The sequence below is a fragment of the Penicillium chrysogenum genome, assembly GCF_028827035.1.
Source record: "Penicillium chrysogenum strain IBT 35668 chromosome Unknown utg000004l_segment0_segment0, whole genome shotgun sequence".
NCBI lineage: Eukaryota > Fungi > Ascomycota > Eurotiomycetes > Eurotiales > Aspergillaceae > Penicillium > Penicillium chrysogenum.
The window spans coordinates 1,515,407-1,530,780 of NW_026622752.1; the positions used below are offsets into that span (position 1 = coordinate 1,515,407).

At 48.3% G+C, this 15,374-nt stretch overlaps 6 protein-coding genes across 6 annotated transcripts; 3 read left to right on the forward strand and 3 right to left on the reverse strand.

Annotated features, from left to right (window-relative positions):
• Positions 1-128: 128 nt before the first annotated feature.
• Positions 129-2,055, reverse strand: N7489_006499 (flavin-containing monooxygenase; the record flags this gene model as incomplete). Its single annotated transcript, XM_056712249.1, has 2 exons — positions 129-1,363; positions 1,422-2,055. 2 exons carry the CDS (start codon positions 2,053-2,055, stop codon positions 129-131), a joined length of 1,869 nt encoding a protein of 622 aa, XP_056565964.1.
• Positions 2,056-4,796: 2,741 nt separating this feature from the next.
• On the forward strand, positions 4,797-6,356 carry N7489_006500 (transferase family protein; the record flags this gene model as incomplete). Its single annotated transcript, XM_056712250.1, has 1 exon — positions 4,797-6,356. The coding sequence occupies one exon, from the start codon at positions 4,797-4,799 to the stop codon at positions 6,354-6,356; it is 1,560 nt and encodes a 519-aa protein (XP_056565965.1).
• A 151-nt stretch (positions 6,357-6,507) lies between these two features.
• On the reverse strand, positions 6,508-8,595 carry N7489_006501 (phosphate transporter; the record flags this gene model as incomplete). The annotated part of the gene is made up of 4 exons (XM_056712251.1): positions 6,508-7,888; positions 7,947-8,278; positions 8,361-8,468; positions 8,533-8,595. The coding sequence occupies 4 exons, from the start codon at positions 8,593-8,595 to the stop codon at positions 6,508-6,510; spliced, it is 1,884 nt and encodes a 627-aa protein (XP_056565966.1).
• A 621-nt stretch (positions 8,596-9,216) lies between these two features.
• Positions 9,217-10,356, reverse strand: N7489_006502 (uncharacterized protein; the record flags this gene model as incomplete). Its single annotated transcript, XM_056712252.1, has 6 exons — positions 9,217-9,266; positions 9,320-9,445; positions 9,498-9,698; positions 9,755-9,907; positions 9,973-10,106; positions 10,157-10,356. The coding sequence occupies 6 exons, from the start codon at positions 10,354-10,356 to the stop codon at positions 9,217-9,219; spliced, it is 864 nt and encodes a 287-aa protein (XP_056565967.1).
• Positions 10,357-12,786: 2,430 nt separating this feature from the next.
• N7489_006503 (uncharacterized protein) lies at positions 12,787-13,665 on the forward strand (the record flags this gene model as incomplete). The annotated part of the gene is made up of 1 exon (XM_056712253.1): positions 12,787-13,665. One exon carries the CDS (start codon positions 12,787-12,789, stop codon positions 13,663-13,665), a length of 879 nt encoding a protein of 292 aa, XP_056565968.1.
• A 519-nt stretch (positions 13,666-14,184) lies between these two features.
• Positions 14,185-14,984, forward strand: N7489_006504 (uncharacterized protein; the record flags this gene model as incomplete). The annotated part of the gene is made up of 2 exons (XM_056712254.1): positions 14,185-14,190; positions 14,601-14,984. 2 exons carry the CDS (start codon positions 14,185-14,187, stop codon positions 14,982-14,984), a joined length of 390 nt encoding a protein of 129 aa, XP_056565969.1.
• Positions 14,985-15,374: the final 390 nt, after the last annotated feature.

The window sequence follows — 15,374 nt, forward strand, 5'->3', positions numbered from 1 at the left end:
GCACTGGTGCTAGTAGTACTTATACTGGATTGGCTGTCTCAGGCCGATTGCAGCCATAAATAGATACACATGAGCTAGAAGTAGTCTTCTTGCCAATGTTATGCATGCGCAACCCCACTTCTCAGAAACTACCAAGTAGTCAACCCCTCTTCCAGCGCTTTGATCTGCAATGCTAGCATACGCGAGTAGTACCTGCTAAGAGCGAGGTTCCCTCCCATAAACCAGAATCCAGGGTGACCACTCCGCCGCCATATAGTCCGCATTTCACCCTCTTTATCAAGACCCCAGATATCACCAACCCTGTCAGCGACCTTGTCACCGAAAATGACACGAGTCTCGGTTCTCATGTTCTGATATCCAGTGGCAAACACGATTTCATCGGCTTCAAGCTCTGAACCATCCGCAAACCGGAGTCCATGGGGAAGAACTTGGCTGATTTCCTGGCCATGCTTGACCTTGACCTTCCCATCAATAATAAGCTGGCTTCCACCGACGTCAATGTAGTACCCGCCTCCGCGATGGTAGTACTTCATCAAGAGACCGCTATCCATTGGTCCGTTGTCGACCTTGAAACCAGCCCTTTCCAGCCCTTCGATCGTCTTTGCGTCGTTCTGGTTGGTGAGTTTGGTGACTTTGACTTGTTGCGCTTTGAGCAGGCGCAATGGGACACTCGTCAGATAAAGATCGGCGTCTTCGGTTGGCGGACCGGTCCCATCATAGAGCCCCTTGAAGGCAATACTCAAGGTAGAATCGGATGATACCACGCAGGTAGAGCTTCGCTGCACCATAGTCACGTCGTACCCTTTCTCGACGAAGTCCTGCGCGATATCATTTGCCGAGTTACACGATCCAACGACAATGGCCTTTTTCCCCTTTGACTCGGGGTTCGCGCCAGGATGCTCCGAGCTGTGGCACAGGCGATCTCCCTTGAAATCCTCCATTCCTTCGAAGCTGGGCATGTTTTTCTTACCAGAGTGGCCGGTAGCTTGAATAACGTGGCGTGGGTGCAAGGTGCGCGTCTCAGTTCCGTTTTCTGTCTTGCGCTCGAGAACAACCGTCCATTGCTTCTTGTCGTCATCCCAGGATGACGATTTCATCTCGGTTTGCATCCAAACATTGAGCTCTCGGAACTTCACGTAGGTTTCGAAGAAATCCGCCAGTTTGTCCTTTGGTGTGTAGATGGGCCAGTCGGGCGGGAAGGGTAAGTAGGGCATGTGGTCGTACCACACCGGGTCATGGAGAACAAGCTGGTGGTATCGCTGACGCCAGTTGTCTCCGATCTTCTCTTCTCGGTCGATGACGAGGGTGTCGACCTCGAGCATCTTGAGACGTGCTGCAGCAGTCAAGCCACCCTGGCCAGCACCTTGATTCGTCAAGTTAGATTTCATGCTTCTAGAGGGAAACGGATCATCGACACATACCAACTATCAATACTGCCGGATCCTTGTCCTCGAAGTTAATCTCATCAATACGCCGATCTTTCCAGTTCTTCCGACCTTGCTGCTCGCCATGTCGAACGCCAAACGGCCTCTCCTTGTTCTCTTCGTGGCCCTTTATCTCGACCATGGAAGTGAAGACGGTGAAAATGTACCATTGGCCATCATCTTCTGCCAGTCGCATGATACCATTGCCCTGTCCATTCTCGGTGGTGACCTTGATGTAGAATTCAATTCCAAAAACTTCACCGAAGGCATCAATTGGAGCCTTGTGTGGGGACTTAAAGTCAACTGATCGGTCGATTTCGATTTTGCTAGGTGCTATCTCGGTGACAAAGGCGGAGATAGCTTGACTCCCCTCGAGGGTGCGGAAGTCCCACGAATAACACAGATGGTCACGCCAGTAGCAATTCTCGAGAAATAGTGATGCGACTGCTGCCTTGTCTCTGGATGCGAGACCCGTGTTTAGCTGGTTGATTATTTTGTCCGCAATAGCGTTCGGGTCTAATGCAACATCCGACTCAGACGACATGGTCTTGGGGAATTGGCCGAGTTCGATGTTGCAGGAACCCGACACAACTCGCTCATGCGATGGCGGGATGTTATTGGAAATTGCCATGTTGGTTTGGGGTGATTGGTATGATTGAGGGTGTTGGGGGAAGGGACACAAACAGAGATGCAATGGGGGATAACCCCTCACCTTTTATTTCGTTAACCGCCCCGCATTTTGAACAACACAGAAGGTTCCAAATACATGCCTAAGGTATATTTACATATGAGGACCTGCAGATCGCGGGGCTATATCTCTGCCCTGGTTTACCCCGACTATGTATGCCATCCCGGGTTCTTAGTCTGCTAATCCCGGCAAATGTTAGCGAGAGATCACACTGTCTGCACTCTGCGGTTTTTTCTATGATACTTCCTCTCTTGTACCATTCAATTAGTACAACTTTCGTCACTTCTGTGGTTGATGTGTAGAATTCGGTTGCTTTGATTGGACCAAGGGAACCTCCTTTGGTACGAAACCTCGACTTGAGGTTATCTATCCCAATGTGAGTATTTTAACAGGGTATATCAGCTCTTGGCGTGACATTGATGGCTGTTCTCGGCCTTTTTGGCCTATGGGGGATGCTTGCCTGTTGCGCGTGACCACCTACTGTAGCAGCTAGCCATGTGAGATATATAGAACCCGAGTTCCTTGCCCGACATGGTAATATTACGCGCTGATATGTCCTCTGTGGGCCAATTTACCATTTAAAGCAGCCAAAGAGGCTTCCATCTCCATTAAGTATCAATTATCCAGGAACAGTACTGTAAACATCTGGTATTTTTAGCTGAAGTGATTAGGAGGTTTGTTATTACCAGCTTCGACTCGGGATTAGGAATATGTCGCATAATGATGAGCCATACTACATCAACTGGCATCATTGGTCTAGTGGTAGAATTCGTCGTTGCCATCGACGAGGCCCGTGTTCGATTCACGGATGATGCACAAGAATTTCTTTTTTTGTTTTTCGTACTCAGTACCTGTAACCTGCCCCTGTAACTTTGTTTCCTTTCAAAAAATACGGAGACTGGAAGAGGGGAAATTCGGTGAGGGTGTCAGCGCTCCTATCTTAAATTCTCCATTCGGCCGCTCATTCACTTTTTACCCCGGAATTTCTGAAATGAAACAGACGACAGAGATATTCTATTCTTAAAAATGAATGCAATGAATGATCAAGAAAGAACGACCCTTCATTCCTTGTGCGGTCGCACGGCTGTCCGAGTCGGCAACAATCTCGTCGTGAAATCGGGCAATATCCGCTCTCACGAAGCCGAAACACTTCGTTTCATTGCGACAAACACGACAAGACAATCCCTGTACCCAAAGTCCATGATATCCATTGGGAAGATGGCAAAGTCGTGGCTATCGTGATGGACTACATGCCTAGCGAGCGGCTCGATGAAGCATAGGATACGTTAGACTTGGATCAGAAGCTCTCAATCGCCTCCGAGCTTCACTCCTACATAAATCAACTTCGCGACTTGAAGGGTGACTATATCGGAGCTATTGACCGTGGTAAAGCTAAAATTGGACAGATTGCATCAATTGGGGGCGGTCCGTTTGATTCCGAGCAGCAGTTCAACGAGTTTATTTTGGGAGATATTGTCGAGTCAGCGCCAGATATACAACGACATTATGCCAAGTTTGCGCTTATAGATGACCATGGGATTGTTTTTACTCACGCCGATTTCTCCCCGCGTGATATCCTTGTCGAAGGAGGCCGGGTCACAGCTATCCTTGACTGGGAATATGCTGGCTGGTATCCGGAACACTGGGAATATATCCCAGGCGCTTCGGCAACTGATGCCGATGCCCGACTGGCCAGAATATCTGTCATGTATTTTTCCACCCCGGTTCGAGAGAGAATATATAGGCATGTCCTTCCTAGCTCGTCTCTTACGCCATTAGCGGATATAGCTACTATAGGTATCATGCAGACGTTTAGGATAAGGAATGCCATGCCCCTTATACATTGGAACGCACGTAAAGCTGTCCACCGAGAGGAGCAGCATGCAGAAGAGAGTGTTCTACGTGCAGAACTGGGCTCATTCCCATTGGAATTCACCAGATTGTCTCAGATTACCGGTAACCCAAAGTACTTTGACGCGGCCCAACGAGTTATGGAAATGTTCGATAAGAAACAGGACACTACCAGACCCCCAGGCTTGTGACCTGTCACCGTGAATGCTATAGAAGGGCTTTGGATGAGTTTGTTTTCAATGCCGGAGGACATCTGCTGAAACGTCCAAATGGGTAATGACAAGGGCTGTTCAAGGACCCGCATCGTTTGTATCAGCATCGCTCTTCACGTGGTTGACTTTCGTGACGGAGGGGTTGACTGGAATATCCATAACTGCACCGTAGTGGTTCGTCATGTGTGGAACAAGGCGTTATAGTTGGCTAGAGCCACCAATGAGCCTGAACTCCCGATGCCTTCACGTCTCAAACACAATTGATTGAGCCGGGGAATCCCTATCAGCTAGGAAGGCACAGCAGAATATTCTAAACATTCCCACTTATGCCTCAGGCTTTCGGAACGTTGAGATGCACGACGTCGGAGTCGAAGCTGCTAATATTCTTCCAGTTAGATATTTAGCCGGTGCCTTGTCTGAGATAACGGTTGTGGCGTCAGTCCAAACCGTCGGGCTCTTCTTCTGTGATAGTTTGAATTACTAGGAGCTTGGCGTGGGATTGATACACAATGGCACACAATGACGGATATTGACTCATGAATTCAGAAAGATAGAAATGAATGCGACTGATCTACAAATTATATATGTAGGCCCTGAGCACAATTTACACACAAATACGACATGACCACCATCGAGTCCATAAGGCTGCGACCAGTCAACCAGCTACCACCGACATCAACCCCCCTGTCCATCCTCGATGCAACGGTTGCGCGGTTTTCTCCAACCGGGGCAATTTGGATTTTCGACCAACATCAAGACTTAGATCAGAAGACATTAATCGAGCATTTACGAACTTCCTTCATTGAAACCCTATCAAAATTCCCCCAATGGGCAGGCCAACTCCAATGGGCACCCGTCAAACCCAAAGGAAACCACACCGAGCGTTTCAATCGTCCATTGATCGTATACGGAACAGACACCGACCCAGGTGTCGAATGGACCGTAATTGAACATGCCTTCCGAGCAGACGAAATCGTCCCCACAGCGGAGGAACGTGCTTCATCAACCACCGGGTCTCAGCCGAGCGCATGGGCAGGCGATGCCTTCAACGAAAGGCTCTTCATATCATCCAACCCACTAGCACTAGCCAATTTGCGCGATTATGCCGGTCTACCAGGAATGCAAGTCCAAATCAGTCTTCTCCAGGAAGGGGGCTACGTCATCGGAGTCAAGATGGCGCACTGTCTAGCAGACGCACAGACGCTAATGGTATTCATGCATCAATGGGCCCGTAGTAGCAAAAAGCAATTCGGGAACCAACCGGAAACCCCGCTAATGGACGAGCCCGTGTTCGATCCTGCATTACTGGATAGCTGTGCTGCGGGCGATATCGATAGCCCCGAGCCAGACCAAGGCCTCGTGCGCATCGCTCGCAAATTGCCCCTACATCGGTATAGCTGGTGGGATACTGCCGCCGAGGGTTACCCACCATTTCTTATACCGACCACGGAGAACTCCAAACCCCCGCCCGGAGAACTCGAGCACAGACGAGTCTCGCCCTCGGAACCAGCGCCGTGGGTCTCATGGAATTTCTCTAAGAAAGTCAGATATACACAGTTGCACTTCACAGCCGCAGGGCTAAGCAAACTTCAAGCTGCGGCCCTCGAAACAGGGGGTCGACGTGATATCTCTAGACTGGATGCTTTGCTTGCACACCTGTGGGTAGCTATTATGCGAGCACGCGGACAGGCCGACTCTTCAAGACGCGTATATATGGACCTCAGTCTCGGTGCACGAGCGCGTGTTTCGCCCGCTCTTCCTGATACGTTCCTGGGATCCCCGCTGTTTCTGACTCATGTTAGTGGAACGGCTTCTTCGGTATGTCAGGAGATAATAGGCGAGACGGCTAGTCGGATCCGAGAGACGATGAAGGGGTTTACGGCTGATGCTGTGGGTGCGATGTTGCATGATGCTGCGCACGAGGTATCGCCGCAGCGGCTGTGGCAGGCATTTCTGGGGTCCGAGCATACTCTTGTTACGTCTTGGCTGCGACTGCGGTTGTATGATGTTGACTTTGTAGGTGGGAATAAGCCACGGTATGTGCACGCTGTTATGCCGAAGATGGATGGGTGTCTTCAGGTGATGGATAGTGGGGTACCGGATGGGGGGATGGATGTTGCGCTTTATCTTGATGAGGTTGCTATGGGGCGGTTGCTCGATGGTGGCTGCTCTTGGGTCTGAATTGTGAATACATCTTTTAAAGTTCATTATAGTGGACTGGATGCGTCTATTGGTTTATATTCATGTAGCCGCAACTACCCAACTCAAAATGAAACAGATCCGAAATATATACAGAATAATAATTAGAGGTAGATATGGAGTGCAGCAATACCTAGGCACTCATTGAAAGGGCCCGATGCCGTGATGTCCGTTTCCGACAATCGGCATCCCGACTCCTGCGTCCCATTCTGCCAAGAGACAAGCTCTCAAGAGTCTCGGGGGTACCACCCCAAAGCTTGGTTCTGCCATTCCGTTTTTGTTGAATTGGTGGAATCCAGTATTGTGTGACGATTGCGCCAAGGATCATGCAGGCGCTGAAAACAAGGAGAACAATGCCGTGCTTGCGGGTTGATTCGGGACCTGGCCCTGAGCCAAAGTGGTAAAACGTTGAGAAGATCTGTACGAGGATAGAGCCCAGCTTTCCAGCCCCAGCGCTGATGCCGTGACAGCTTGCGCGGTATCGGGTTGGGAAGATCTCGGCGGGTATCATATAAGTTGTTCCATTGGGGCCTGTGGATGGTTCGTTAGAATGACTCGATGCGTTGTGTCCTAGGTTTGACTCACCAAAGTTAAACAAGATTTGACCGACAATATACAATGCCACTACAACAGGAGGGTAGGAATAAAGACAGACGAACATGGTCCCCAGGGCGATGAACAAAGCCGCCAGCCCGAGGAACATGTACTTCTGCAGGGCAACACGATCCAGCTTCTGGGCAAACACAATGAGCAGTATGCCCCCGACAAAACTTCCGATATTAAGCACGATCAGCCCACGCACAGAGGTATGCATGAACATATCGTAGAGATTGGCATTTGGTGTCTCGTCGGTCTTCCAGTTCGGTGCGGGACGAGTGATATTAAGTTCGCCCCACGTCTTTGCTAAAAATTGAGGGCTCGACAATCCAATACCGTAAAAGCCAAAGTCAAGGAGGAGCCAAGCGAGAGAGCAACCAGCCAGATGGCGCCAGTTTCCTTCTGTCCAGAAGTACCGTATGATGTCGGTGCGTGCCAAACGCCAGTGAGAGTTGAGGGTGGCAGGAGGTAGGCGGGTAAACTCATCGTCATCATCAATATCGAAGGTCGAACTGCTAGCAATGGATGAAATCGGGGGTAGTTGGATCGCGCTGCCGGCACTGCATGTAGCGGTCGTTCCCCAGCCCCCAGAATCAATTATACCAGGCGTGTCACTGAAAAGCGTGGTTGCATCAAACTCTGCAGTGATGGGATCGTCCACGATATCGACTAGGTAGCGAGGACTTTCTGGGATGGCGAACCGGAAAAGAGTAGCGACTACGCCGGGCACGACTCCAATGGCGATCACCCAGCGCCACATTATATCAACAGTGCGGGTAAGGTCTTCACCGGGACTGCTATTACTGCGAGCCACCGCGATGACAATCAATGAGACAATGTTACCTGCGATCTGACCGAGTGGCTGCATGAAGAAGACGGTGGCCAGCATGCGGGCCCGGTGCTTGGTAGGGGCAAATCTGACATTTCATGGTCAGTTTCTCCATGATTGAAGATTTCGAGAACCGATCGACCTACTCAGACGTGATCACTGCACTGAGGGGATAATCTGCACCAACTCCAATACCGACACAGATTCTCCACCAAACAAGCCATGCGAAGACGTTCATGCTGCCGTCCACACCAGTCGATGACATGACCACACCCAGGGTGGCTGTAATGAGGAGTACCAATTCCACACCGTACATCTTCTTCCGCCCATTTTTATCGGCTAGAAAACCAAATGCCACTTGCCCTATCAAGGTCCCACCAAGTGTTGCGATATTGATGCCGGTGAGTCGTAATGAGGAAGTGTCGTCTCTCCAGTACACATAGGAGATCATGGGTATGGCCACATTACCGGCAAATAACTATATCGTATTAGCAGTTGCCGTGTATGAGAGTAAGACATTCCGATATATTGTGTCTCACGTGGAATGTGGGGCAACGCACTGTATAACCATCGAGGAAGAACCCAAGACCAGCGACCAGTACGACAATCCATTGAAACTTCTGTCTGTCGATAGTCTCATAGATCTGTCGCATGCGAACAAATCGATCCTATAACAGAGCTGTTAGCGACCTTGCATGCATGTCATCATATCAAACTGTGAGGGTTCCATACCTGCTCATGATCGAAGTCCCTGGCACGGTCGGTTTTATACAACCGGTGATGGAACTTGCCCATGGTGAATACCTTTCTAGAAAGTTGAAGGTTCCAAGGTGAAATGAGCTACATTTCATATAATGTCAGATGTTTAGATTCGACCTGGGACATTTCAAAGTTTTGTAAACCTCGGAAAGGTTACAGATTGATCCCTGCAGACGCTAATGCGGGGCTAAGCGGCGAACCTTTTGGAATGAGCCAAAGCTTTGGGGGTGTTTTCTCCACGTGCGGCGTCTCTGATGCTTGACTTGTCGACAGTCCAACGTGCCGACCCACATGGGCAACCACGAGGGTAAATTGTTCGCTCGATGAGACATCTAGAATCTTGGGATTAATGTTATTTGATTATACTTTCTCGTATACTCGCCTGGGCAGGTGGCAGGATAAAAATGCGGAATTCTATTATAATATTATAATATTCTAATTTTATTCTAATTAATCGGTTAACGTTGAATCATCCAAATTAATTAATCTATTTCACGTGGACGTACTCCGTACTCCGTACAATAATCTATGCTCAACAGTATGTAACGCCCAGGGGTATCTTGGTATTATGTACATGAATACATATCTGGCCCCCAATTTGACCAACTCCAACTCCATTTGAAATATTTATAATGCATCTGTCCCTCGTGGACTATTTCATCCAATCGTCAGGTCGTATGACAACATCTGACAAAATGCTGTGCAGTCTGCAGAGAGAGGAATCAGCCAATCATCCAGAGAAACTTAAATGCGCACTGACCATCATCGTCAAGAAACTGAACCGTAAGATTTCTCATTTGGGACAGAATCTCGAAGTTCGGATTCAACTCAAGTAGGGCTGGTCGGCCGGCCTTCTTCGGGGGTTTAATTGAGGCGATGCAGTTTACTAGGGCTGTTAGCAACGTCACTGTGACAGAGCGAATGTGGGTGAAACTCACGGGGTATGGAAACGTATCGTTTGAGCTCCCTCCGTTGCGAGTTGGCAAAGAATAGCATTACCCGTTTCCCGTTATGCCCGCGGAGGATGCGAAGGTTTTGGCTGATGCACTCTTCACCCCGGCCTTTGGACTTGGCCTCAGCCATCCCGCCGATAAATATCAACTTGGAGCCGAGTAGCAGTTCTTGAAATCGTACACAATCTGCGAGTGTAAGCAAAGGTGAAACGTTTTCACTCCGAGGTTTATCGGTCGCGTACCATCCCAGTGATCAAATTTATATGATAGCTGCGTCATAAATACTGTGCTTCCCGTCTGGACAGTTTGCTGGTCCATAAAGGACACACGAAGAGGGTAATCGTCGCCTGTTTTTGGATGTTCTAGGTGGGGGACCGGTAGTTTCGTATTTGAGACTATACAAGAATTTGAATGGTCAGCCATATTAGGTATGTATCCTTCGGAGATATAGACAACTCACAGCCGTGAATGAAAGGTGTTTGCTGGCCTAGTCCTCCCCCGAGCTCGAGACATCTTAATGCGCCCGTTGAGTCCTTGCAAATATCAATAAATGTGTATTTCAGCTTGAAGAGCTGGCCGCTTTTGACAAAGGAACTACCAACAAGTCAGCGCATTCCTCAAGGGACTCCTTTCTTAGCACAAACATTTGCACGGCAGGTGTCAACTCGAGCCGCACGACATCATCGTAGAACTGCCAGGATTGTTTCCTCGAGCTAGACCCTGGTGATGTCGTAGGGCTCGGGAAGAGGATGCCCGTCGACGCAGACGACACGGTGGAGGAAGACGTGGTGCTTTGGCGTCTATCTACCCACTCCTGGAAATCTCGAGGAGAGAAAGAACTCATTCTCTCGAGAGGTGGTTATACTATGGTGGGATAGGTATTGTAGTGAGGGCACGACGATCGGGCGGATCCCGTCAGAAAAAGATCGGCCAGGGACAAAAGTGGCATGCTTGACCATAGAATTGTATCGGGAAGAAAAGTAAATATACTCCCAGGCTTGACCCTATGATATTAAGAAACAGAAAATACAATGTGATGAGCGTACCTAGGTAACCTTGGAACATATTGATGTGGAGAGGGGGGTTGTGGAACGTGCCAAAATGGCTGGCTATCAGATCACGACAGGTTCCACCCCATCGTTCTTTTTCCCATGTGGCTATGTGAGATTCATTGGTTCAGCTTGATATTAGATGATATCGTATTACGGAGTAGATTATCCGACCTCACACGGAGTACCAAGGCACATTTCCCTTACATTTTTCCAAGGGAGCTTCTTATCCGTGACTACCTCAAACATACATACCCCCTGCCCTAAATCTCTCCGAGGTAATTCCGATTCCTTATAAGGATCCATGGAATCTAACCCCCCAAAAAACCTTGAGAACTAACTTAATCTAGAATTGCCCTTACTTCTGGAACGTATCTGGAAGTTACCCGGGAATTCATCCATGGAAGTTCATGTCGATCACCACCTTGTGGTTATACTTCAGATGCAGCTCCCCGATGCGGGTCGCATATCTCGGCTTTATAGTAAAGCCAAGATGCCAATTAATGCCGAGCTTTGCGAAGTATAATTGATGCTGGGCATCCAGCAATACTGACATATCTCACACAGAGATCGGTACTAAGACACGTAATAGCTCTTTCGCTGAAGTCATTGCTCGGAACCAGACTTGAAAATTTCCCCTTCCAGCCAGCCGACCCAGTGACATCGACCCAGTGACATGGACCCAGTGACATACCGTGCCTGAATCAACTACCGGCTGAACGGTTTTGTGGCTCAATCACCGAGTGAACTATATTCGGAACCTCGTTAGCCGCATTTGTACAGATAAAAGGTCTGAGTCGAATTACGGAATATTCCGCACTAGATCTAGATTTAGTATTTCATATGATATGTTCATGCAATTGGTGCTTATTGCAGAGAGCGTGACAAGGCAAACTTCCAATGACACAAGCGATGTGAGGCATTGACCGGTGCAAAAGTCATCCACGTGATTGTCATAGCCCACTACCTAACTAGGTAGGTAGGCCCGGGGTATACCTAAGTAGGCTTAGATGATATTAACCCAAGATACACACTGCTAGGAAATTTTTTGGCATTGCACCTAGACTACCATTGGTATCAGTATTATACCGACAGTTTCCTTGGCCTAGATTCGCCGCTTTTGTACATCTTGATCAAAGCTTGAACAGCCACACCATGGACTCTACCCGTTCCCACAGGAAGAAGAGTCTCAATCTCTCAGATTGTCTGCCTGAAGAAGAAGGAAAATCTGACATGCAGGACCGACCTCGTACTGGGACTATTGCTCGGCGTCGACCATTTGCGGCATATACATATATATAGAAATGAGCCCGGGAGCACGAGATATAGTTAAACCAGCCTATACGAAAATGAAGTGAATCAAATGGGATGTGAGATGGCTATGTTTGCCAGCGTATACCTAGGTATTAATAGCACTGCCTTTTTGATCTCAGGTCTCGGTCCACCCAGATCTGAGAAAACCTTGGAACGCAGGTGAGATGACAAGACGTCATATTCCTCTTAACAGTACTGAGAAGCATTTGGTCGATTTGTGCCTTAGTGAGGTCAAATTGCCAGCATAGCCAGGTTAAATTGCTTTCATACATAGGTACTACTATGCCCAGGTGGTTATCTATGGTTATCTAAGATCCATCTCATTTCTCTCTCAGCTGTACTCGAATTGTGCCCTTGCCTGTCATTGCTATGCCTCATGTATTTCGGCCACTTTCGTCCATCGAAGCTCTTTGGCTACCTACCTAGGTGCATATGTAGGTACTTAGGTAATTTGGGCGACTTCATACCTTTAATTTTGCTGTCCAGGTGAAAGGTCAATATACACAAGGCTACGATGTCTCTGCCTACATATAAAAGCGACCTCAACAGCATGCACCAACTCTAGCTCATCGTCTAGCCGACACCACGTTCACCAAGCCTGTAATCTGAGACATTGCGTACATATAAAAGCGACCTCAACAGTATGAACAAACTCACCCTTGTCGACACCCCGACACACACCACATCCACCAGGCTTGTAACCTGACCAGATATCTATCTACGCATCGCAAAGCATTTATTTCAATCGTTCGACTTATCCTTTACAGCACCTTTACATCTGCTCAGCTTTCAATCTACGTCCATCAACGCTGTTACCTTTTACCTCTATTCCTCATACATGAGACGAAATCGCTCAAAGTGAGCACGATATCAAGACCAATTCACGCACAAATACAGTCATCAAGGTCAAAATGTTCGTCGATGCAGAGTATGTCAAGCCTGCATTTGCGGGTGAACCCGTTTACTTCCGCATCAATCCAGTCGCTCCAGCTCCAGCTCAGTTTGGTCCTGAGTACTTCGGACCTCCAGCCGTTGGTCCTAGCCCTGTTCCTTACGGCCCTTACAGACCGCCGCCTGTTTACCCTGCTTTGCTAAATCCTGCTCCACCGGGTCCTCCCCCGTATGCCCAACCAATGATGGGTACTTCGTTTCCTCACTCTCAGTTCATTGCCCCGCCTCCTGTGAACCCTGCTTTCAACCATCCGAATTTCCGCATGGCAGCCTCTTACCTCGGCGAACCTGTTCAGATCCCCGAGAACAAACCCCATGAGTGTCTTGTTGCTCATCGCAAATTCATGAACTGGATTCACACTGTCTACTATTCATCGAAGTCACCCGAGGCATTTGTGCAAGCCTGGAAACGAGCCCTGAAAGAGATGAAACAAGCGTTTGGGCCCCCTCACCTTCCCACCATCTTCGTCCTCAATCAGTTCCTTGCAGCGGTCAGTGCGAACCCTGACACCATCCCATGGGTTGAGTCGCTCCATTTCGAGAGAGGTTCTCTACCGGCATCGATCCTAGATGAAGCCTTTGCCGATTTCCTGGAGTTCGAGGCGTGTCGACTAGGAAAGCAGCAGCCAGTCCCGGCCAAACCCCATACTGCTGCCCCTGACGCCAACCAAACTGAGAGCCTCCAGAAGCAGTACTGTCCCTACCATCAACGTTACACCAAGCACACAGTTGAGGAATGCTTCCGAAACCCGGAGAACACGAAGCACAAGAGGAAGTCGAGGAGAAAGCAGGCGCGACGGGCAGCAGCTCTCGAGGCCAAGAAAGAGACTCAGCTGTGATTGACATTTCAATCACCAAAGACTCGGGCGCTCTTAGACAAATTCACTTTCAGAGAGGTAACTGGGCTCTGAATATTCAGGTGAGTCTTAATATCTGTTTCTTGTCGTGAGGAAGCTAAAGATCCTGTTCTATTCAGTGCAATTTGTGTTTGTTCTTTCATTCTTCGCATTCACTATTGACATTCTCTTGGCAAGATGTCATCTCCTCGCCCTACATATGTTTTGTTTTGAAAATTTTCAATGTTCACACTCCGTGCGTGCATGATGGACCAGGACAGGTATGGCTCACGCAGCCAGGCTAGTCCCAACATCTGCTTCTTGCACCTTTCCCTTTGTGTTCTCTGTGCTTTCTGTGCTTTCTGTTTCTTCTGTTCTTTCTCTTTTCTGTGTCTTTCCTGTCTTTCTGTCTTTTCTTGTTCTTTTCTTTCTTTTCTGTCTTTTCTGTTCTTTCTGTCTTTGATTTATGAGAATGTTACCCCGTTGCTTGCTTTCTATTGCGCCAGAAGTAGACGACATTAAATGATAGTGAGGCAACAATGACCTAGGAACCCCAATAAAATCCCTAAGGCACAAAGTAAACAGGGACAGGCAAGCTTGGAATATACCAGTTATATATTGATACGACTTTAGCGCGTCCGCCTCCAATGTTCCTCACTATTTTCCTAATATACATTCCGTACTTTACTATATCTACTCTATCAGCTTTCCTTCACTTACTGTCTTTTATCTAATATATACTTCACTCACTTTCCTCTCACATATCCTTTCACTCACCGTATTTCTTCCATCACCCTCCACTCGTTAACAACCTTCAATCATTCCACATTCTACCGTGGAAATCCAATCCTGGGGACACCTCGCCATTGCTTATCATGTAGGAAACTGAACCAGATAATGTCAAAATTCTGCAGGCAATTCCTGACTTATTAATTTAGGCTATGAACCTGTCCCCTTCCGAAACAACTTCCCAAGATATGGAGCCCTACCCCGAACCAGCCTCTCCTGATCATATCGGCTACAGAGAGTATATGGAATGGAGCAACGTCGTGTACCACATCTCGGACTCGCCCTACATATTTCTTAGGAGATGGTGCCGTGCTCTGACGGCGATGCGCGTGGCACTCGGATTCCCTCATCTTCCTGCGGTTCTCATCTTCACACAGTTTATCGCAGCTGTCACCGCAAACCCAGAAACCCATCAATGGATCGAATCGATTCTCCGTACAATAAACAACGCCGTGGAAGAAACGGTGATGGACCGGACATACAGGAGCTTCCTCTTGTTTGAATTCCGTCGTCTCGGATGCCCTCAGTGGTAACAATGATGACTTAAGAAGGAAAATGAGGAGGAGAATGAGAAAGGATAAGAAATGTCAGGTTTGCCCAAAAGAAAGGCCCAGAATGGGAACAAGGATGGGGTACGATTCTCTTTCTTCTCTAGAAGAACTCTAGGAGAGCAACTGAAGTGTCTTTTCTTATTTCCTATCGTACTTTGATGACCCAATACACACGCAACCTCCAGGAACGAGGCAAGGGTTTATTTATGCATTTCAACTGAATCACATGATGTCGGATATTGACTTGATATTTATTACCGCCATGTCTCATTTTATCATTTTGCATTAGCGCTTGCCAGTTCATTGGGATTTGTTCTGCCCAGCCTTTGATTGTAGCCGAACAAGCCGGGCTGGCCTCATTTCTCGCGCTAG